We start from the raw sequence: 23,398 nt of genomic DNA, 5'->3' as shown, positions 1-23,398 counted from the left end.
GGGTGTATTGGTCAGTGTAGTAGTGAAGGAATGCGTACACATGATAGTGACATTAACATAGCTTATGGTTAAGTCAAAACACATAGGCGGAAATCTGTGAATTAAGAGGTGTGGGTGAAACTTCTTTGCTCTGAATCTTGCCCCAATTATGGAATTAGAAGTAAAATTTTGGATTCGTGCGACTGTTAGGCTAAACGGGGAGCCGTGGAGGCAGTAGCTTTAGTAGGGGAGTAGAGTTCAATCCAAGCTTCTTTGCTTGTTTGTTGTCTTTATTAAGCCTTGAAACAATGTCTCAGGAACCCCCTTATTCCTGATCCTGGGTAGTTGGCTCCAACACCCAACACCCAACACCTATGACAATAGAAAAGTAGTAAGATGAAATAGCATAGGAACATCTTATCACTCCTCATCATCCATTCCATTACTTTCTGTAACTGCTAATAACAACGATCCAAGGCATGTAATATGTCATTTCTCCTCATCACACTTATTTTATGATAGTAACAGAAAAATAAACGAGTCAGATTTCTCCGTCTTGTTCTCTCTTGCATTTTATTAACACTACCCTGGATACAGTGACAATAAAACAGGGGTTCCCACCATCATTTAGGCTTTTTATTCCCCAACTGATCACTACTACTCCTAAATATTTGCAATCACAAAGTTATATTTTTCCATGGTTTCTGCAGTCATGAATAACAACATAGAGACATAACAAGTGGTATTATTTAGAAACGGGTATTCCCCCCACAATGTCCAATGACATCTTTGCATTGTCAAAGTTAAACGAGTTTACCTAAAAATGATACATTAGGATCCAAGATTTCTACAAATAATGAAACCTCAGACAAAAATTGACCGGCTCAGCCTTCTCCTTAGTGGTGATCGGATCATTAGAAAGTATAAATAAATAAGAATTAAAAAGTAAAAGAAAAAAAAAATGCACCTTCATTATTATAAATTGTCACAAGTCATGTCTGCTCTCTTCCATTTGAACCTCCAGAATATAGGAACACCACTCCAATTCAGCTAACAGCAAGTCCACTAAGATAACATAGCTCTTGCCGCTGGCATCTTTTTTCACGTTGAACTGAAATATCATTAACTACAAGGTTCTACCGCAGTCAGGCTTCTGCAAGTCTATTACCAGGAATCATCATGGTTTCCAGAATCTTCTCCAATTCAATCTCAAAATGAATAAGACACTTCCAGCAGAATGGTAACCTGTTAATCCTTTAACTGTGTCCACAACAGGTTACAGCCCTCGTTCAGCCAGATCTTTGGACTTTGTTCCCATTAATCCAGAATGAGTGATTGCACCCCTTTCATGAACTTCCCCATCAATAGCCAACAATTTCTCAGCTAATGGATTACCAAGAGAACAGATAGAGCCACTATTAATGGAGCAATCTTTGTTTCGCCCCTTGCTTTCTTCTGCACCCCCCATAGTAATGTTATTAGAGCTCTCATTGGCAGTAACAAAATTACCATCTTCCTCACAAGGAATAACTGACTCACTAAATTCAATGCTGACCATCTCATCCTCATTCAGACTCTTCTGGGGTTGTTCCCCAACAAAACTAGAAGAGGGTAAATTATTGTAGTTTGAAAGAGCTTGTGCCTCATTGTTTAACTCACCACTCCTTTGATGAGGAAAACCAGGTTTGGCAATTCCATTACAGTTGCTGCTCACCTTGCCGGCAGTAGCAACTTCATGGCATTCTTCTGAGGCTTTCCCATCTCTCTTCGTGGATTTATTCCGGGGTCGCTTCCCAAGAAAACCAGGAGAAAATAAAGGCTTTAGCTTTGTGTCAGAGGAAGAGTTCTGCCCTGTCAATTTTCCCCCACCATGATCAGTACAACAGCTAGAAGATGGTAAATCCTTTCCCCATTTATTCCTTTCCAGATTGTCCACAAAGGAAATTGCCAAACCTTCAGAACTAACAGGTTTTGTTTCATCCAGGGTTTCTTTAACTGTGCTTCTAGGAGCAGCAGAAACTTCATGAGACGTTTCAGCCCTTCCACAGGCCCCATTTTGAGTGGGGACAGAGTTCTCGATAGAAGATGCCAATGACATAACCTCATCCACACAAGTGCTCTTGGCTCTGCCACCCTCTTCAACATCAGAACTAGAGACTGATTTGCATTTTGGATAATGAACTTCAGTTGAAGATATCTCACTTGAAGAAGCAAAACCTGAAACCATTCTAGGGGTATGGTCAACAAGCACAGCAATTTCTTCAGGATTAGAATGTCCATTGTTGACAACTTCAGTATCCCTTGAAACTGGTGAGCATAACTCAGGATTAATCATATCCACGTCCTCTGGATCTTTTCTTACAATTTCATAGTTAGTTCTGAAAGACAACTCTTCACAGTTAGAAACCTTTGAACATGCATTACTATCAGAAGGCAGGAACCTGGATCTCTCAACATGATTACTCTTTTCTGCTTTAGTGAAGCATTCAACTGGTTGTTTTGAGCAAGGCTCCACTTCTCGGGCCACTTCCACCATTTGCTCATTCTCTTTTTCAAAAGGTTCCGTGGTCTTCAAACATGATGATCGAACACAAACCCTATCCAATAAAAGAAAATATCATTTACAAGCATCCACATGTTTATCTAAAAGCAAGAATCAAAATACAGGTATTGACAGAAACATGACCATCCAGACACATGATAATATGAATAATAATGTATGCTGTGTGGAGCTAAATCTGTGCTTGATGAGTATGCCCACAATGTATTTTTATTAACAGCCCATATGATTGAACATTAAAGTGTGTCAATAAATGTTCATCTCTTGAGTATGAATAATTTTACACAGCATAGGAAGAAAAGTACAAAGAAATAAAGAAAGAAGCTCTAGAAATTTAAATGTAAGCTACGAAAATTTCGAAGATATGTTAAGGATATTTCATGAATATCTCCACACGTGTACACACAAAGAAAAGAAAGAGAGAGAGAGAGAGATGATGATGACATATTTGATGATATTGTGGAGAGAGGAAGTATCAGTGACATTAAGGCAAGAGACATGCCCTTTATATTTATATCAAAGGCCAAAAAAGACAGTTTGTGGATAGTATTGTTTCTTTTTCCTTCTATGGAAGAGGAAAAATAAGGTGTGCTTTAACTGTTTGAACACATGGAGGCACATATCTGAACACATAGAGGCACACACAATAAGAACTACTCTCCAGCCAATCCAACATAAGTAGAAAGAAATAAAACACACATCTGCATGTGCGTGGGTGTGAAGAATCCCAGTATGAAATCGTCTTATCAAATCCCTAATTATCTAATACAGAGACCAGAAAGCCCAAACTTCTTTTCTGTTATACACGTACACGTGTCTTCATGTATGAGACTCTGTAACTTGGAAAGATTACACTGACAATAATGAAAACAGAACTTAGGAACATTATTATGGAGGTTCATCATTCTGCCAACTTGGGGTGTTGTTTTTCTGCTCAGAGTGCAGATCTGCATTTTGAGAACAGATGTGGGCATGAATTACCAGTCTGCATTGATTACCCTAAATTCAAGGAACCATTTTCTTACCCCAACTCTAGTCCCAAGCACAAACAATTTTTGAAACCTTTTTGTCACTAGATATATTGACACCAACCAACAACCACCTTAAAACTTCAATACGAGATAATTTTGAAAATTTTTAGTTGCTACAGATATGCACTGACAAATGACCATAGGGAAGTATCACTACCCATATAGCTCACAAGTGTTTTGTTTATTTTACCCTGTACTTGATTTTGGGGGTGGGAGTCTGCATGTTAAGTATTAGTACCAATGGTTTAAGGTCATTTTTATAATTTTTTCTTTTTATTATAACTTTCCTGGAACTGCTGGACTAGAGCATGATAACCAAGACAACTGAAACTTGACCCTAACTTGGCTGATTCAAACAAAGTACAGAAAATTAAGCTTACATTAAACTAGGGTCAGACATCTTGGGCTTATAGTTCTGGAGGTGCAAAACCCACCTCAGTGACAAAGGTATCATGGAGCCTAAGCACAAGGCACAACCCTAACCACACAATTGAACAAAGTGAGGTACAACTTAAGGAGCATGTTAATTTATAAAATATTGTAAATTTAAACATGCAAACATTTCTTACACATTCATATATCACCACATATGATGTAAATTTCAGTCTAATCAACAAAAGATTCAAAATTCCAAGCATTAAAAAGAAGCATCCAACAAAAGGCAATGCAAATTATATGCGATTTCAGTAAACAGTATAACGATAAAAAAGAATCTAAGAATAAAAATGTGAAATAAATAATTAACATGTTGTTTAGATACACTTCCTATTTTCTATCTTTAAAAACAAAAGAGAGTAGTGACTCCTATTCAAAAAGCAGAAACTCTTTTACAAATAGTAGAGACTTACCATAGTAGTTTTCAAAAACAGTTCAGAAAAAAGTACTAAAAATTTTTACTACTACAAACTTTAACAGTTTTTAACATAAAATAAGTTTCTACTTTTTGTATAAGAGTCCCTTCATTTTATATAGGAGTCACTACTCCTTTATGTTTTCAAAAAAGAAAAAGAGAAAGTGTATCTAAACAATGCCAAAATGAATAAAATGAGGTGGGTCCTTTTGGATAGGTCCACCCCTGCCACCACAGCTGGGGCAGCTGGGGAGCTGCTGCACCTTGGGCCTAAGCGCATAAGGCACATCTTTAACTACCATGATTGGGCTGAACAGAGCTTCACATACACGGCCTTTGAGACAGCTTGGACTTGGGCTGACTTGTAAACCAAACCAACCCACCTAAGGTTAAGAGTTAATTCAATAATATTCAATTTTTCTAACTGCCAAACCTAAATGGTATTCCTAGCTTCTTGACTTTTCAAAACATAAAATTTGTTCCTGATCTTGTGGGATTACATGAGTGGCAGGTTCATACTGATAAGAAAAAGCTGTTACAATCAACTCAGATTCTGAGCTAAAAGACTTGTTTCCCAAACCATTCATGTTTTCCCTTTGGATGTCAAACTGGTGATCTGGCCGTTGGCTTTTCCCTCTACAGAATTCTTTATTTAAAAAAACAACCACATTTTAATTTCCTTAAATGGGTAATTTAACAGAATAGGTTTAGCCATTAAAAATTCCAATTTAAAGGTCATGTATCACTCTGGAGGCACCTGGCTACTGGAATCCATATGAATGAAGAAGGTGGATCGCATGTAAAGTGTGCAGCTATGGATGATCTGATATTGCTAGCATTTGGATGCAAAGATTTACCTGCTATATAAGAGCATATAAGCCCCCTGCGAGAGCACATCGTCCAATTCAACCCTTGTAACCTGAGAAAAGATGCAGGTTAGGTCAGAAGTAACTAAGAATTCAAGTACATGCATGCATACATATGTGTGCCCAGGTTGTAGGGAGGGTTACGTCTCCATCCAGTGTAAGACTTGCAACATTTTAACTCATCAAAAAGTCTATCTGAGACCCATATTCACCAAGGCCATATATCTATTGCAGTTTCCACAAATGTGCCTTGATCAGACATCTGAGCCATCTTTATATTAAGCTATACATTATTTCAAAGATGTTTGCACTTCAAGGATGTTTGGAGCAATGGAATACAAAATGGGAATGGGAAATCCATTCCATTTCCAATTCATTAGTGTTGTTTGGATTGTTCTATAGAAAAGGGATATAGGAATCAATAGTTCATTCTTATGGAAACAAAATCTCACTCTTGCTAGGATTTTGATTCTGCTCTTCCACATGGTATTGTAATTCACCTTCATTCTCATTCTATTTTCATTCCTATTCTAACGTACCAAATTCACCCTAAGTGTCACCAATGTCCAATAATATGTGAAATTCGGAGGCTATGATGTCCATGGGGTACAAGTTTGATATAATTGTCGGATTCACAAAGCATATTTCTTAGTTACAGGAATCCTAGAAGTATAAGAATACGAACTCTTAAACTAGGTCAGAAAGAGAGAACTTTACCTTACAGTCATCAATCCTGTACCAGTTTCCACCAAAATCCTTGGTGTAGCAAACATAATGGCCAAAAAATGATGCATTTAGCATGTCCAAATGCACAACAACTGCATATAGCTTGTAAACATCTGTACCAACAACTGCCTTGCTCATGTAAGGGCTAAGATCTAAAGTCTCGGGGAAAGTGACTCTCTTGTTAAGTTTCCCAAACCTCCCGCTCTGGAAAGAGTCATAACAACTTTTTCAGAAATCATACAAGAAACAATAAAAGACATGTTCATTCAAGCATTCAATTCACCAAAAAAATCAAGACCAACTTAAGCTGTATTTGATTTTTTCCTTTTTCTTTTTTTTTTTCCAAGAGATCCATATTTTTACTGTATTTTGAAATTGAAGTTTAATACAACTAAACCATTTTAAACTATAGCAGGAGCTTGTGTAATACACATAACACATATAAAATAGCAAAAAAAAAAAAAAAAAAAAGCTCAAACCTGAAATCTTTTTAAAGCAATAGTAAGAATATTTGGAGCATGTCGAACAGTAAGACGCTTGGATGCCTTCACGTAGTCATTACATCTGCAGACAGTAGATATAAATCACATTCAAATATGAGACAATAAGCTGCCACAGCAAGCACAGAACTTTGATGTGATATATCAATGATAAATTCAAAGCAATCACAACATTTTTTTATAGGATCCTAAATCACAACATTAGCGCAACTAAATTCCCCTAAATCTGACCAGGGTTCAGGACTAAACTGGAGAGTATAAAAGAAAAAAAAATGGACCAAAATTGGCCTTCTTTGGACTGTTTGCAGGACATATGTATGGGACATACATAGTCAAAAGGTCAAACAAGGACAGCAGAGAGTAGTATTCAGGCTAAACACATATAATAACCAAGAATGCATAAATTCCTTTGTCTTGCCAGTTTTGTTGATTGTTTGTCAAGTATCTCCAAGACAGATCTTAGGACAGTGGTTTCTGTTCAATAATTTTGACATCTAAAATACCAATTTAGACCCTTTTTGATCTCTGTAAATTCGGAATTGAAAAAAGAGGGATATAATTGGTCATAAGTTTTTTAAAAAGGAGCCATAGGAGAGAGAATGAGGTGTTTTCTTTCTTAGATTAGAAGAGACAAATTGAACCAGTGGATTGAAATTGGTATTTTGAGTATTTAAAAGTTTATAAGAATATGACCCTTGAAGAGAGATTATAAAGCATTGACTTTCTTAATATATAGAGATGTGAATAACTATCTAAAAATTTAAATGGTTATTCTATATCTTGTAGCAGTAAGTCTACTATTTTCCTTAAAATCCCTGGCCACTAAAATGAATTTTATTTTTTAAAATGGTTAATTTTTCAGTTATACCATTTCCCTAATTGTCCAAATAGATAATGGTCCAAGTTAAATTTACTCCTTCAATCACCGTCTTTGATAGAAATGAGGAATAACTGGTGCATATAAAACCTCCACCAGTTTTCCAAGTTCTCAGGATAAGACAAATATTCTCTCCTCAGATACAATCAATATGAGAGAGTAAATCCAAGTTCTTAGAAGCACAAGATATGCCAACAATGCAACTGTGAACAAGCTAAATATCTTTTTCTTTTCTTTTTTTCTTTCCTTTGGTATCCAAAAAAAAAAAGGTTCCCTATTTTTGAGGTGTGACAGAAAAACAAAAGCACCCATACCCGTCACATTTGTACATATTTTCTCCATGAAGCCACTCTGTGACAGTGAATTGGTCTAGGCATTCCTCCAAAGATGCAGCATCACCGTGAATTTCAACAGTTAAATCCATCATATTCTCATACTGATTTGATATCTTACTGCATTTTGTACATATGACCTGAAAAAATAGGTTCACATACTTAGGAGTCGTGTTGAAGAGAACTTAGAGGGAAAAGTAAAACTGGAAGTAATTTATGTTTCAACATTTCCATTAATTCAATGAAGGCTATCAGCCAAATCTCAAGCTGACAAATTTGTGACTCACTTACGGGTGTGATAGGTAAAAGAGCATGTGAGAAACATGAAGAGAAGCTAAAGCAAAGGTAAGAATGTAAATAATTTATATTTCAATGTTTAAGAATGTAAATAATTTATATTTCAATGTCTCCTTTTAATTCAATGAAGGCTATCAAGCAAACCTCAAGCTAACAGAAGAGCATGAGAGAGACTGGTACTTGACTTCAAAACAAGGAATCCCTACTCAAATAGCAGGCTTAGTAATACGTTCAAGGCCATCGTCCTACCAACAAGACACAATTGCCATTACACCAAAAGGAATCGCAACTGCCCGTATTATTGACTTATAGCAAAATCAAATGATCCAGAATCTGTTCATTAACTTCCCATCATTCATTCCTATCTTCCAAGGAATAAATACCTTCATTACAACAAATTTAATATGTCAGGCATTATTTAACTACAAGAAGCATGTCTAGTCCAATAGTAAAGACCTCAAAGGAGAATCATAGTCTTGAAATGCTTTTGGAAGTTTACACCTTAAAACTCTCAACACTAAGTTAAAGGGAAATGTCTCAGGGCACAGCAATGAGGCATCATCACCTTAATATCATGCCACAAGGCCTAAGATACTGCCTTCATAGCTTGAGGTTTGCCTTCTCTCTAAAATATAACCCCTTTGAAGGAATATGAACAGCTTTTATCAGGGGACTTAAAAATTAATTTCTTTTTAATTTTGCTAGTTGTATGTTCATCAACAATTTTTTTTTTTTTTTTTTTTTGATTGGAAACGACACAAATATTTATAGATAGATAAAAATAAGTACAAAAGAAGGATGAGGAATCCTCCTGCCAAAGAAAGCTAAACTAAAGAAAAATACACTGAAACACAAGCAAGCACTCTAAAAATTCCTCTCCCTAAGGAGTACACACTGCTATCCAATCAAGTTGTATCACATTAAGGGGGGTCCCCTTAAAAACCTTGGAACAATAAGCCCAAAGAGAAGCAAGGAAAACAATAGAGTCCCAAAGATACTCTGAATTCCTTGCTTTATCCTCAAAAATCCTCGCATTTCTTTCCCACCACACAATCCGAATAAGAGCGGTGCTTGCCGCTTGCCACAAGGCTATCCCTCTCTTAGACGAACCAAATCCATTAAATTTGATGTGCATCATGTCAAGGATGCTCCTCGGGGGACCCAATCCATCTTAGCTAACTGAAATAGCCTGTGCCACAACCCAATCGTCAAGGAGCAATGAAGAAAAATATGATCAGCTGATTCCCCATGCTTCATGCACAGAATACAAATATCCGGACTAAGGGCTTTGTAGGGTCTTCTCACTTGTAGCATGTCATTAGTATTCACCTTCTTGTGTGCCACTAACCAGATGAAGGACTGCACTTTGAAAGGAACTTGAGAATTCCAAACGAACTTAGAAGGAAAAACCTGAGGAGATCCAGAAAATTGGGATAAAGCTAGAAAGAAAGATTTAACTGAAAAAAGCCCTAAAGAAGATAAGGGCCAAAATCTGGCATCTGGAACCAAAGGAGATAAATGCAATCCATCGAGAGATCGCATGAGGCCTTCTAAGTCCTCTATCTCAGAATCTGACAGGTTACGACGGAAATTTAAATTCCAAGAGAAAGGACGAGTAGGACCGAGAACTGAAGAAATAGGTATGTTTTTATCCAAGACTACTCTAAATAGACTTGGATATTGAGAACCCAAAGGTTGGTCCCCCCACCACAAATCTTCCCAAAACCGAATTCTTTCCCCATTTCCTACCACAAACCGAGTAAACGAGGAAAACTCCTGAAAGACTTGAGTAATAGCCTTCCAAGGACAGCGATGTGACCATCTGACTAATGTGTTAGCATCCCAACCATTGGAGTGTGAACCATAAATGCTAAGTATGACCTGATGCCATAGAGCTGAACCCTCTCTAGGGTACCTCCACAGCCATTTCCCTAAAAGAGCGAGATTCCTCATAGAAATATTCCCAAAACCCAAACCCCCTATTTCCTTCGGTTTACACACGACATCCCACCTGACTAAATGATCCTTTTTGCCTTCCCCAATCCCTGACCATAAAAAATCCCTCTGCAACCTCTCGATTTTTGCAGCGACTGAAGCGGGTAACTTAAATAAAGATAGAAAGTAACAGGGCATATGGGTAAGGCAAGATTGGATGAGAGTTATCCTCCCTCCGAATGATAGGTATGCCTTTTGTCATCCATCTAATCTTCTTGAAATTCTCTCAATCACAGGATCCCAAAATCCCCCTGCCCTGGGGTTCCCTCCCAAAGGAAGACCCAGATAGAGTATAGGCCAGCCTGAAGCCTTGCATTCAAGTGTCTCAGCCAATCTTGAAATATGAGCTTGATCCAAATTGATACCATAAATATTACTCTTGTCTAGATTGACCTTAAGCCCAGAAATATGCCCAAATGCTAACAAAAGACTCTTAAGAGTCTGCAAGTCTTCCTCCCTAGTGTTAGAAAAAAAGATGGTGTCATCGGCAAATTGCAAATGAGAAACCCTAGTTCTGTTTCTACCCAGCCTGAAACCCTCCAACATATTTCTCTCCTCTGCTCTCAAAAGCATCCTACTCAATGCATCTGCTACTAAAGTAAACAAAAAGGGGGATAAAGGGTCGCCTTGTCTTAATCCTCTCGATGCCTTAACCCAACCTTTAGCGCTACCATTCACCAATACTGCATAAGATACCGATGACAAACATCCACTCATCCATTTTCTCCATTTAGGACTGAACCCCTTCTTCTCCAACACTTGATCTAAAAAATCCCACCTTACGTGATCGTAAGCCTTTTCAAAGTCAATTTTAAAGACGACACCTTCCTCCCCTGATCGTCTTCTCTCATCTACTATCTCATTTGCTATGAGAACCGCATCCATTATTTGTCTCCCTTGAACAAAAGCGCCTTGAGTAGAATGGATGGTTTCATGTAAAACCCCTCTAAGACGCCCTGAGAGCACTTTGGCTATTATCTTATAGAGACTAGTGATCAAACTAATGGGTCTAAAATCTGAGATTTTCTTTGTCGTACTCTTTTTGGGCAAAAGAACAATGAAAGAGGCATTAGTGCTTTGATTGATAACTTCGCTCCTATGAAATTCTGCAAACACTCTCACTAAATCCTCCTTAATCACATCCCAACAGTCTTGGAATACTGCAATAGTAAAGCCATCAGGCCCCGGAGCCTTGTCCCTATCCATCTGAAAAATGGCTTTAGAAATCTCTTCTTCAGTGAAAGGGGCATCCAAACTTATCGCGCTCTCTTCCGAAATAGGGGACCAATCTAATCCTTCAATACTCCAAGACTCTCCTATAGGACTCGCATAGAGATTTTCAAAGTAAAGTAAGATCTCCTCTGTGATTGTCTCGGCATTATTCAACACTAAGCCCCTTTCATTTTCCAAAGTCTTGATATATTTCCTATTTCGCCTGCCATTAGCCACTTTATGAAAAAACTTAGAGTTGCAATCCCCTTCCTTAACCCATTTCACCCTAGCTTTTTGTCTCCAATGGATTTCCTCCCTCAAAATTAATTCCTCTAGTTCATCAACAATTGTTTAACATATTTAGAGTTTTTGAACTCTTAGACTTCTGGTTGGCCTTAAGACTTTCTAAATTAAAGTCTTAAGGAAATCTATAGAACCATTAGCCAATTATCTGCGAATTCTAGTTGAAATATATAAAGAATTGTTAGATTATAGTGAATCTGCGTGGAAATAATTCGAGAATCATGATGGTTGCTCCAAACACCTAAAGGGTTAGCTACCATCTCATGGAAGAACAAAGAACTTCAGTTCATCCCTCATTATAACAACTAAATGAAAATATTAGTGAATTTCCAAGTATACAGTGCCAAGATAAAATTAATACCACACTGAGGTAAAAAAAAATAGACATCAACAATGAATTGAGTAATCCCTACAGTAGTGAAAACTTCATTTCCTACAGCAGAGGAAAATATGGAAAAACATGAAAAGTATCCTTCATACACGTATGAGTTGTATTTGTATAAAGCAAGAAGGCAGCTACTAAATCAAGCATGAGTGGGTAAAGTGCAAAAACCAAAAATAAAAATAAAAATAAATAGTAGTGCCCTGCTTGAATTGGTTTTTTAGAAGCTAAAAGCACCTTTTTAAGCCCAATAAGAACTTACAAATAAACAAAAAGCATACTTAGACTTTAAAACTAAGAATAGCATCCACTCTCTTCTTTGAAGTGATTGATTAAAAGAGACATACAGTGTATTCACTTCTAAGCCAAATCAGAGACCCGGTGGTCCCAAGTAGTGGCATACCAAAAAATCTATGGTGCTGCATGATATGCATACAGATGATAACACAACATTTATAACAACAAACGGTAACACAATTTTTATAACAGCCAATGACACAATTTTTATAATAGGAAGTTTAACCTGAGATTGGAGGTGGCCACCAAATATGTGTTGAATGAGGGTCGTTTCTTGAGAGCTTGGATGAACCGCTTTTTCACCTCCAAATTCATCAAGGCAAACTGATTGCATTGTATCGATAGCAAACCTACAAAAGGCAGAAAATTATTGTCACATTGAACCAGAGATGAACCCTCCTTATAATAAAGAAACACGACTAAATCAAGTAACAAGAACCTCATAAACTCATGAGCATCCTCTTGTTTTCCATAGCCTAGATTACCACCAATAGAAGGTAACCTAGATAGGATATTGATTGGTGAAAAGGGATGAGGACTGTGGCTTGCTCTTTCAACATGGACTTGAAATTCACAAAGAAAACACCGATCATTCCGTCTACCTGATGAACAAGAAACCACAATCTTATGGGTGAGCAATGATTGCACACCTAAAAAACAAAAGCTGAGTAGTTCTAAACTATGCATTCTAATCTATGTATTTACACTGTTTCTGGTGGCCTTTCTCCAACAAGTAGGCAACAAGTGGCCGAGTGTATGCAAGACATTGCAGAACTACATTGGCAAAGCAACTGCACAAGAAAAGAAATTTTGCATAAAAAATTCTGTACAAAATCCCAAGATGAATATGTTTATGATATGTTTGGCATGGGGTTTGTGCACGTATGGTGTGCATGTGTAGGTTCCAAGACTGTTAAAGCTCCCAACAGGTGAAATTATAAGAAGTGTGAATATGGTAAATATCAAACCTGTTTCCACAATTTATAAGCCCACAAGGAGGGAATCCAGGCTTGTCCCAGTTGAAAAATTCAACAAACTCATCATAGGGGAAAAGAATCTGAAAATATAAGTATGCATTACTGATTTCTGATAGAGTAGTTACCTGTTAATAAAAAATAACATTAAGAAAGTCATTTACCTCTTTCGACTGTTTAAGAATCTTAGAGGTTCCACTACTAGGAACAAGGGCAATTCCATTAGAATTATTAACCCCAACACCAGAAGCTTTTCTTCCAGAGTGAGTAGTGGAGTCAGCCAAATTTGCCTTGCCTGATAACTGAAAATCCTTGCATTTCGTCTTGTGCCCAGATTTCCAGTGAGTGGCTTGGCATGTTTGTGAGCTGGACAAAGTGAGATAGAAAAATATTAAATGTCTATCAAATAAGAAATTGCCAATCTAAGCAATATCATAGCATGAAACAGCAGCTAGAAATGAAACTTCACAATAAAAAAGAAACTGAGGTAGAAAAACATATATAATGATTGTTTTAAGTGATTTGAATGGCTAGGATTATAAGGCATAAGCAGTGGTTTAAAGTTCATGAGTTAGGAGCTCACACACATATATGAACACTGACCACATGACACAGGATTAGTGATACCTTGATTGATTCTCACAGGTCATGTCATTAACAACACCACTCCAATTCTCACAGGCCACATCATGAATGAGACCACTTTTATTACAGTGTCACTTGCTGCCATTACTAATACCTATTCAAATTTCTCTCTCAAGCATAAAAAGGATATTCTCCACTTCTCCCACCAAGAACACCAATGAAGCACCTACATCTATATCATTGTAGATACAATGTTAATGCCCTCCCAGGGCCACTAGTGTTGCAAAAGGAGATCTATCATTGACCTACTTACTGTTGAATCTATTAGACACTACTCCAGGGATGTTACTACATATCAAGGCTATACCACCAGTATACTATTCTAAAAGCCTAGAGGCTCCTACTACCCTGATGGTGCAAAAGAAAAGTTACCACTGCCCGCCAATTGTTGTGGTTATAATTTTGGCACCCCATGTAGAATTATTAATGGAGAGCCACATATCATTCTAATACCAAGTGGCTTATGCAGCCTTTGCCTCTTGTTTTCCTCCCTCATGCTAGAACACAATGGCAACCAGAGGAATGTCTACTCCATGAGCATATGTTCGCATATTGCAGATGCTCACAAGAGTGGATGCTTATCAGTGATAAAAGCAAAAGGAAGTTCTCCTATCCATCTCAAGCAGAACACATCTACCTCCTAAGTTGAATGAAAGAATAATAGGTCACTTCCCCACATTCATTTGTTGGCTTTGGTGCTTTCTTATCAAAAGGGAATCCCAACGGTTGTCTGCATACCTCTTTGAGAGGAGACTCACTTAAGCATCTTCATCTCACATCAGTGTATCACCTATTGATGGGGAGATTGTTATTTAATTACTCAATAAAATTTAATTTTATCTTTTTTTAGAATTCTCTTATGGATTTGCACTTCTTTTCCTTTTTTCACCATAATCAATCATTAAGGAAGAAACCCAAAATTCATGCTGCCATGAGACATCCACCAATATAATTTATCAACACTACGGGAAAGTAGACATTTAGCAATATTACAGGATAGAGTCAGAGGAGATGTTAACCACCATCAGAGTTGTGGATGTCAACCACCATCATGCTTGCTAAGAAAATTGCAAACAACTCATGAGTCATGAGGGGTCAGCTTGTTTCAAGAAACACATCTCCTAGGAGATTGGAAATGTTATTTATGAAGGGAGAAAATACCAAAACCTTAAACCCTTTCATAGGGATGTAGAAATTTCTTTTATATATATATATATATATATATATATATATCCAATTTAGGACTCCAGCTATACAAAAGCAACAAAATATAGAGAAATTTTTCAACAGAGATAAAAGTACTAAAACAGACATTTTCAGTTATATGACATGGACATTCTTGGCACAAATATGAAATACCTCGATAAAAAACAAATGACTAAGCAGCTAGGCCTGGAAAAAATATAGGGGCTTAGCGAGTGGTGATTGAGAGAGAGTAGTAGCATCATTCACCATAGAGGTGTGACATGCCAATGGCCTAGTTGAGTTGTTTGATAAATAATGCTAGTATGGTTCCTCATAGCCGCCAATCAAACAATTGCTTCTTTCAAGTATGGCTTTTCCTAGAGTTTCAGAGGTCTTCAGCAAGGTAACCCTCGCTCCTCTTACCTGTTTGTGCTGATTGTGGACCCTTAGTTACCTTATCTCCAGAGCCGTGTAAGGGGGTTTTATTAGTAGTTTTAAAGAAGAATGCAATGAGGAATAACAATTGGAAATCTCTCATCTATTGTTTGATAATGACTCCTTACTCTTCTATGAGACAGATATGGAGCAATTAAGATATTGGAAATGGGTGTTGCTTTGCTTTGAACTCGTGTCAAGACTGAAAACTAACTTGCAAAAATGTGAAAAGATGCTTGCTGGTGAAGTAGACGAGGTGGATAGGTTGGCATATTTGTTTGCTTGCAGGATTGAGACCCTCCCTGCCACCTATCTTGGATTGGCTTCGGGAGCTCCTCATTAGTCTAGTACTGTATGAGATCAGGCAGAGAAGAGGTCTAATTGAAGATTGGCCTCATGGATCAAGCAATACTTGTCTAAGAGGGGAAGATGAAGTCACATTAAGAGCATCCTCTCAAGTCCACCCAAATGCTTCATGCCTCTTTTTAAAATTCTCAGAAAAGTGAGAACCAGATTGGAAAAGTTACAAAGTGATCTCTTGGGGGAAGTACTGGTTGAGGGCAGGAAGTTGCACCTAGATGGTTGGAAGACTGTGTGCATGGATAAAAAGTTTGGGGGCTTAGGAATTAGAAAATTTGATGTCCTAAACAATGCTTTATTAAGCAAATGGTTGTGGAAATATGAAAATAAGCGTGATAGCCTATGGAGCAATATTGGACAAGTTTGGCAAGTTGGAGCAAGGGTGGTGCACATTAGCGGCAAGAGGGGCCTTCGAAGTGGGTGAGAAGAATTCATCTTTAGATCTTCTATTTTGGTGATGGATGGTTAGAGCATTCTAATTTGACATATAAGTTGGATAGTGCTCCTCAAAAGAGGATTTCCCATTGCTTTTCATGCTAGCCTATTCCAAGAATGATAAGAGTGACATACTTGTGGGCAAGGTTGGGGATGGCATGTAATGATCCATTCAGCTCAAAAGACTTTTTCAAGATCGGGAGATCGGAGAGATGTTTTAGTTTATGGAGTTGATCTATTCCATGAGTTTAAAGCAAAGGAGAACACATTACTCTGGACAGAGTTAAAAAAGGGAAAGTTTCAAGTAAAATCTTTTGACAACTTATGTGCTGAAAATTGAGAGTTATTGCCTACAAAAGAAATTTGAGGTAATTGTGCCCGAGATTTTGTTTCTTTGCTAGGAAGGGGGTGTCGAGGAAGATGCTAACTATCGAATCCCTCATGGTGAATGGATGTTAAATAAATTCATTCTTTGCAAAGTCAGCGAAAATCCAGCACACATCTTAATCTATTGCGCCAAAACTAGAAAATTGTGCAACATGTTATGAGATCACCTATTGGGACAGAAGTTTCAGGAATTGGATAAGGGGAGGTGGAAGGTTTGGTGAATGACTCTGTTTTGCTTCTTTGGTGCATGTGGAGAGAGTGCATTAATCAAATTTTCAACGAGGAAGTGCTTCCCGATCAAAAATTGAACCTCATTAGATCCCTTGAGGAGTTGAAGAACATTACATTGATGGACTTTTTAGATAGACTAAACAATGGTTAGCATAATTTAACTATTTTTCGCCTAGATGGTCCTGTTTTTTCCCCCTGTTCTCCTGGTGCCTCTTGTATAACCCATATGTAGGTAGAGTGCACCTCCTTTTTGTTAGACATTGTTTTATATATTTGTTTTTGCCGATAAAACACACACATACATACATACATATATAAGGTTACAGCAAAGAAAGCATCATTTACACCTATAAAGACTACTGAATACTAAAAGATACATTAGAACATTCAAATGTGGCTTCTTGACTCATTGGAAAAGCAATTTTTTTTTTATTGAGTGACCATATGTAACTTTAATTTAGGGTCATAGAACTATAACGAACAAAGCTATATTGTCTATTCTATTTATGAACATAATAAATCTTATGTTTTGAAAGTCTAACACACAATTAAGAGTTATAATAGATATTAAAGCTCCATTTGGAATAGCTTTTTGTTTTTGATTGTAGCTAGAGTTCAAAGTAAAAGTATTAATTTATCAAGAGGCGATGTTCATATTTGAAATGTTTGATTAAACATGAAGTAACCTCCTACAAAAGCTAAAATAAAGTTTTTACAAGAAATTAAATTTTCTTGGTTCCATATTAAACTTTTTTTTAAAAAACATAAGCCCTTTTAATAAAACTATTAAAATAAATACAAGAAAAATTATTGAACATAAAAAATAGTTTTTAGCTTATCAAAAGCCAAAATAGAGTAAAGTACTATTATCATGCAAAAAAGCGACTAGAGATAAACGATATAACAACTATTTTGAGTGCAATATTCAAGGTTGCCACATGATAAATCTAAAGATGATTTTGTATCTATCAACAATTGTACATATGAAAACATTATTGATATATGCTCATTTTTTTATGCCTATATCAACTTTTAAATTTATATTATTAGACCACTAGCTTAAGTGCAACATTTGAGGTTGTTATATTAAAAATATAGGGATGACTATGAACTTGACAATAGTTATAATAAAATGAATTAATACCTTTCATGAGTTAAATGATTTTAATTGCACATACATATTAAGGGGTCAAAGTCATTAGACTATCTATGTATTTTCTCAATACTTCAACTTATCTAGAATTTCTAATTTCGATGTGATTATTAGTCATATGACAATGTTCTCTACTTAGGTTAAAATATTTACAAGTGTTAAAAGTGAATGGTGCCTTGTTAGTAATTTGTTCCACTCTCATCCAAGAGGCATCAACTGTCAAGCTTATTACCTGCTTCTTCTTTTTCCTTTTCTTGCTAATTAGGTTATTAAGAATATTTCCATCTTTGTTTATTGTGAATAGTTCTCACTTTCCTCATTGTGATCAGCAAAAAGAGGACTAAACTGACAAAATTGGCTCATTAGCAGTCCACTTTACTCTCCAGCACTTGAAGTTTGAAAGTGAAGCTATATCTTGTGTGCCAGAAGAACAAAGGACAAGGAGAGTAGGATAGAAAGAAACTAGTTTTTCTGTCATGCCCACCATCATCTTGAAGAATCTACTGCTAGGTCCTTGGACTGATGAAGCACCATTTTGTAGCGGCTCTTTCTTGTTTTCAGATTGAAAGATAACTAATCCTTCTTGTAACCTTTTTGCTATTGCTGTTCAATGAAATGACTGTGTCCCACCATAAAAAAATAAATAAATAAATATCCATTTTACACTGGTTCCATCAAAGAAATCATATGATTCCTTTCTATGGTTAGGTTTTTGTTGTCTCTATGTCATGTATCTTGGTTTTAGCAATGTACTTCCTGAAGGTGATTCCCTTGATGCTAATATAAAAAATAAAATAAAAAATTAAAATAATTCCCATCATCATCAGATTGTTAACAACTGTTCAATGGTTTTCAAGCTTCACACTATTCCATATAAATATTTCAAATGAACTTTTCCTATTTGCTTTGTTGCTTTCTATCGGCTTACTGCTTGATTGCTTAAAAAAGGAAAAGAAAGCAAAGATTGCGTATCATTTAAAATTTTGCAAAAAACCAAGAAGTCAAAAGTCAATATCAATAGACAGTTTTATGTTATCAATGAGCAGTACTTATTTCACTGTTTGTTTACCATTTAAAACTACATGATCAACTAAACATTATCAGTTTAATAATCCTCTGTTTCCATTAGTATTATTTCCTGTTCTAGTTCATCTTTCATTAAATTAGTATAATTTTATCCAGTTCACAATTTGCCAACAATTAAAAGTAGTCAATCATTAACCAGCAAATCATCTTTTCCAATTAAAGATTCAGCAAAACTCAATTCTTACCAATACCGAACGGCCTTGCACCCAGAACACTTCTTGGTGCCCAAATTTCCGCACACGAGGCAGGAATCGCCGGTTCCGGAGACGCCGGGCATGATGCTGGGATCACTCCGGCCACCGCCGGGCACCGAGACGTCACCAGCCCCAGCACCTCCTCCTTCTCCTCCTCCTCCTCCTCGTCCTCCTTCGAAATTGGCGTCGACGACGAAGTACTTCGACGCCGTGTTCTTCACCAAATGGAGCAGTCCTAAAGCGACGACGAAGGATGTGAATATGAATTGCAGAAACCAATTGAGATCCAAAGAGAATCCGGATACATGCATCTACGCCGCCTCCAGCTTGATCGTTGAATCTTGAGTTGTAGGGTTTTTCATAGATGAAAATGCCCTAGCTCTCTCTCGCTGTCTCCCTCTGGAATTAGGGTTTTGAATCAATGGCGATTCTCAGAGAAAGAGCGAGACTCCAGATATATGACTTTCTCACTTTCTCTCTCCTTTCTCTCCCCTTTTTGCTTCCTTTCCGCGGAAGTCTCAGTTTTTGGCACTCTTATAATTTCGAAAAAATAATAATTTCTAATTTATAATAATACCAATTGTGGATAATTCAGGTTTGGTTTTCCTCCTACTTTCCCTCGATATTACCCAAGTAATTTTTCGGTACAGTTTCCTTTTTTAAATTATTAAAAATTTAGAGTCGTATTCAATAAGTTCATAGCCTCTAATCCAATAACAACAATATTCACTATACTTCAAAAAAAATTAACATTATTAATATAAAAATTTAAAAATAAGATTAAAATAATTAAAATAATGACTCAAAATTGTTGTTTTATTTATACGGAATTTGTCTTTTTCTTTTTCTCATTAGTTTTTTAATTTCAAAAATAAATTTATAAAAATTATGTTAATTATTTTCAAACATTAATTTTTCTCTTATCATATTTTTTATTTTTATAAAAAAATATAAATATTCTATTTTCTCTTGGCTTTTTTTAGACATAATCTATTAATTATACTTTTTATTAATTTTCTCTCAAATTTTTAATCTTATATCATATTAGTAGCTAAAACACATGTAACACGTACATTTCTAAATTTTTGTATTTAATATTAAATTTTCAATTTAAAATAATAATGTGTTGATAAAAATCATCATTATAATTTTGCATAATAAAATATTTTAAATAATATGTGAAAGAAGATAAAACTATTACTTTTTCAATATAAAACTCTGAAAATTTTCATATCTTATATAAAAATTATTGTTATTATTATTATTATTATTATTATTATTATTAAAAACAGAAAATATTAACAAAACCCAAAAGGACACATTAATATCTTGTTTGGTAACCATTTTCAAAAATAGTTTTTGAGAACGGTTTTCAAAAACTATTTTATGACGTTTTATAAAACAAAAGTGGAACTTGAAATATTTTTAAAATATTTTTAATATTTTAAAATATATATTTAAAAAAATTATATTTAGTATTTTATTTGTAATTATTCTATATAATTATTTTGTAAAACAACTCTTAGAAAGCAAGTTAAAAACAATTAAAAAATAAATAAAAGATGCTTCTTTAAAAACATTATATTTTTCATTTTTAAGAACAAAAACAAAAAAATCATTTTCTAATTATCAAATCGTGTTTTCCTATTTTTTATTCTAAATAATAGAAAACTATTATTGAAAACAGTTGTCAAACATTTCCTAAATGCAGAAAAAGTGAATTAATAATTGAAAATGATTTACAAATATTAGGAGGAAAGTTATTGGTTTGATGAAAAATGAAAATGAAGAAGTATACTTTAAAGTAGGAGAAAACAATATGGAAAAAAATAAATTAATCCTTAGCTTGGATTGTGTTTTTAATTGAATTAGTATTTTAGTTATTAATGATTGTTAACATGTTTCTAATTAAATCCTAATATCATACGATAAGATGTGATTTAATTAGAGAAAATTGATTGCAATAGTAATAGGTTTCAAACTATTGTTGTTCCGATAAAAAGAAAATGTTCCCTTGAGATGACCTGCTCCATTAAAATTCAAAATTCGCTTCATTTGAGAGTCATTTTAGGGTGCATTTTTAGTCTAAAAAGTTTTTTTTTTTTAGAAAAAGTTTAATACACTTTGTTCCTTCAACCTATCCAGTGTTTTGCACATTACCCCTTTAAGTTTAAAATTGAACACATTGCACCTCATGCTTCTTAAATTGCAACACTCTGCCTTAATCGTTGGATGGTGTTAGTTTTTGTGGACGGAAATGCCATGTGTTGTGCATGTGACTGACAAATGAAAGGTACATGTGGAAAATCTCAACCCTAAAAAAGGCACTAAACAGATAGCTTCGTCTTCATTCTTCATTCGAAGCCTTAAAATCCCCAACAATTCTGAAACCCTAGAATTTGAGAAGTAGAGGTTTGTAAAGAAACGCAACTGCAAGAGTAATGGAGGGTCCTCTTGTTCATTGTTATTGCGGTTAGGAGGCTCATATTATGACATCTTGGACTTATCTAAATCTGGGGAGAAGGTTTTTGGGATGTAATAAACATAAGGTAATGATGTATTGATTTCCAGATTGATTATCGGTCATTTGTTCTTTGTAGACATCTTATTATTATATGTGTTCAATTTTTGGTACAAAGATATGGAGGATGTGGATTTTTCATGTGGTACGATGCTCCAATGTGTGATAAGTCAAAGCAAATCATTCCTAGATTGTTGAATGGTCTAAAGAAGAAGGAGAATGAAATATTTGTTTATTGAAAAATGGTTAAATGCATGTTTTGGTTGATAATCATTCCATGGACAATTTGTTTGGTTCTTCTGATATCCTGCTACAAAGAAATGGTGCAAGTTCTTATGGGCAAGCTTTGTACCCAATGTTACTTGGAAATTTGTAAATCCAATGAAGGCTCCATCCCAACTTGGTTTAGTTTTGTATTTTTTGTGAACAATTTGAATAGATGAGAAGTTGTGGTTGGGGCCTTATGGAATTAAGCTATGAAATTCATGTCTTGTAATTAATGGAATGACAATATTTGAATTACTATTCTATAGAATTGGCACTGCAAAAACCTCAATTGGGATGTTTAATGTATGATAGATTTGAATGTTTAATGTATCAATGTATAATAGATTTGGATGTTGCACAAATATTTTTATTGTCAGCCATTTTTCATCATTTCCTTTAACTGTATGTATGCTACTTAAATGAAACAGGGGTTAATTAACATAAACCACTTGGTGTATTACCAAAAACTGTGTAAAAATTGTCCAAATGAACATAAATAGATTTGGATGTTGCTTTCTCTATGAAAATTAGGGGTTCAAAATATTAGTAACATGATCAGAAGTGCATTTAACTAGACCTAATAAAAATTGTCTAGCATGATGTTAAGAATCATATATAGTTTATTAGTAACATGACCCTGTTCAAAAGTGTCTAAGGACAAAATATTTTGGCATGGTGTATCAAGATACTACCAAGGTTCTTTGTCTAAGCAAGAACATAACAAATTGAATACCCCTATTTCATGAAAAATGAATAAATGAATAAACACCACCTACTACAAAAATGAATACCCCCTGCATCAGAAGACCATCTATAATAGATCATCTATTTAACACACAAATTGTCATTGTGTATAAATAAAATGAATAAATACAAATGGCCAATGAACTACCATGTCTGTAATAATAACTATATAAGATTATAGTAGTCTTGTTACATAAGTAGTATAACCTATAAAAAAGAGTCAACTATACAAGTATAAACTATTACAAAAGTAGGGCATTGCATGATTACAAAAAAAAAAAGTTTTCCATGTTGCCCAAAAAGTATAAGCATTAAAATAAATAAATAAAATAGTATCTTTCCCCCATTGAGTATTCTTCCCATGAATCCAACGTTTGTACACATTCATAAAAAAGAAACCTAAAGTCTATCCCATAAAATGGACTAAAATCTGCCTTTAAAACATGCTTGATCATATTACTTTGTAATGTTTGAGGCTGCACTTGACTATTGAGTTCCATGTTCCATTCTTGCATCATTTCGACCTCTCCCTAATATGCAAGTTCTTTTATTCTGACCTTGGTTGTCACATGTT

At 35.3% G+C, this 23,398-nt stretch overlaps 1 protein-coding gene across 2 annotated transcripts; it reads right to left on the bottom strand.

Annotated features, from left to right (window-relative positions):
* Nucleotides 1-696: 696 nt before the first annotated feature.
* On the bottom strand, nucleotides 697-19,785 carry LOC117912796 (ubiquitin carboxyl-terminal hydrolase 18-like). Of its 2 annotated transcripts, XM_034827510.1 has the most exons (11): nucleotides 19,284-19,785; nucleotides 13,346-13,547; nucleotides 13,176-13,264; nucleotides 12,913-12,998; nucleotides 12,647-12,809; nucleotides 12,434-12,557; nucleotides 7,704-7,861; nucleotides 6,492-6,576; nucleotides 6,004-6,216; nucleotides 5,278-5,339; nucleotides 697-2,576 (listed from the first exon to the last, which is right to left on the bottom strand). In XM_034827510.1, exons 1-11 carry the CDS (start codon nucleotides 19,601-19,603, stop codon nucleotides 1,256-1,258), a joined length of 2,823 nt encoding a protein of 940 aa, XP_034683401.1. In that variant the 5' UTR covers nucleotides 19,604-19,785; the 3' UTR covers nucleotides 697-1,255. The 2 variants fall into 2 exon arrangements, with proteins under 2 accessions (XP_034683401.1, XP_034683402.1); XM_034827511.1 differs by lacking the exon at nucleotides 6,004-6,216.
* Nucleotides 19,786-23,398: the final 3,613 nt, after the last annotated feature.

The sequence above is a fragment of the Vitis riparia genome, chromosome 4 (genome assembly GCF_004353265.1).
Source record: "Vitis riparia cultivar Riparia Gloire de Montpellier isolate 1030 chromosome 4, EGFV_Vit.rip_1.0, whole genome shotgun sequence".
In the NCBI taxonomy this organism is placed as follows: domain Eukaryota; kingdom Viridiplantae; phylum Streptophyta; class Magnoliopsida; order Vitales; family Vitaceae; genus Vitis; species Vitis riparia.
The sequence above is the reverse complement of the archived record's forward strand: the minus strand, read 5'-3'. Positions and strand labels throughout refer to the sequence as shown.

Bases quoted from the DNA above. Each gene is read 5' to 3' on its own strand.
- LOC117912796 (XM_034827510.1), bottom strand. From the start codon at position 19,603: ATGCATGTATCCGGATTCTCTTTGGATCTCAATTGGTTTCTGCAATTC. The intron at 12,810-12,912 runs GTAAATACATAG...CTTGTTCATCAG, and splicing joins GAAAGGCCACCAGAAACAGT to GTAGACGGAATGATCGGTGT. The intron at 7,862-12,433 runs GTTAAACTTCCT...CTATTTTTTCAG, and splicing joins GTGGCCACCTCCAATCTCAG to GTCATATGTACAAAATGCAG.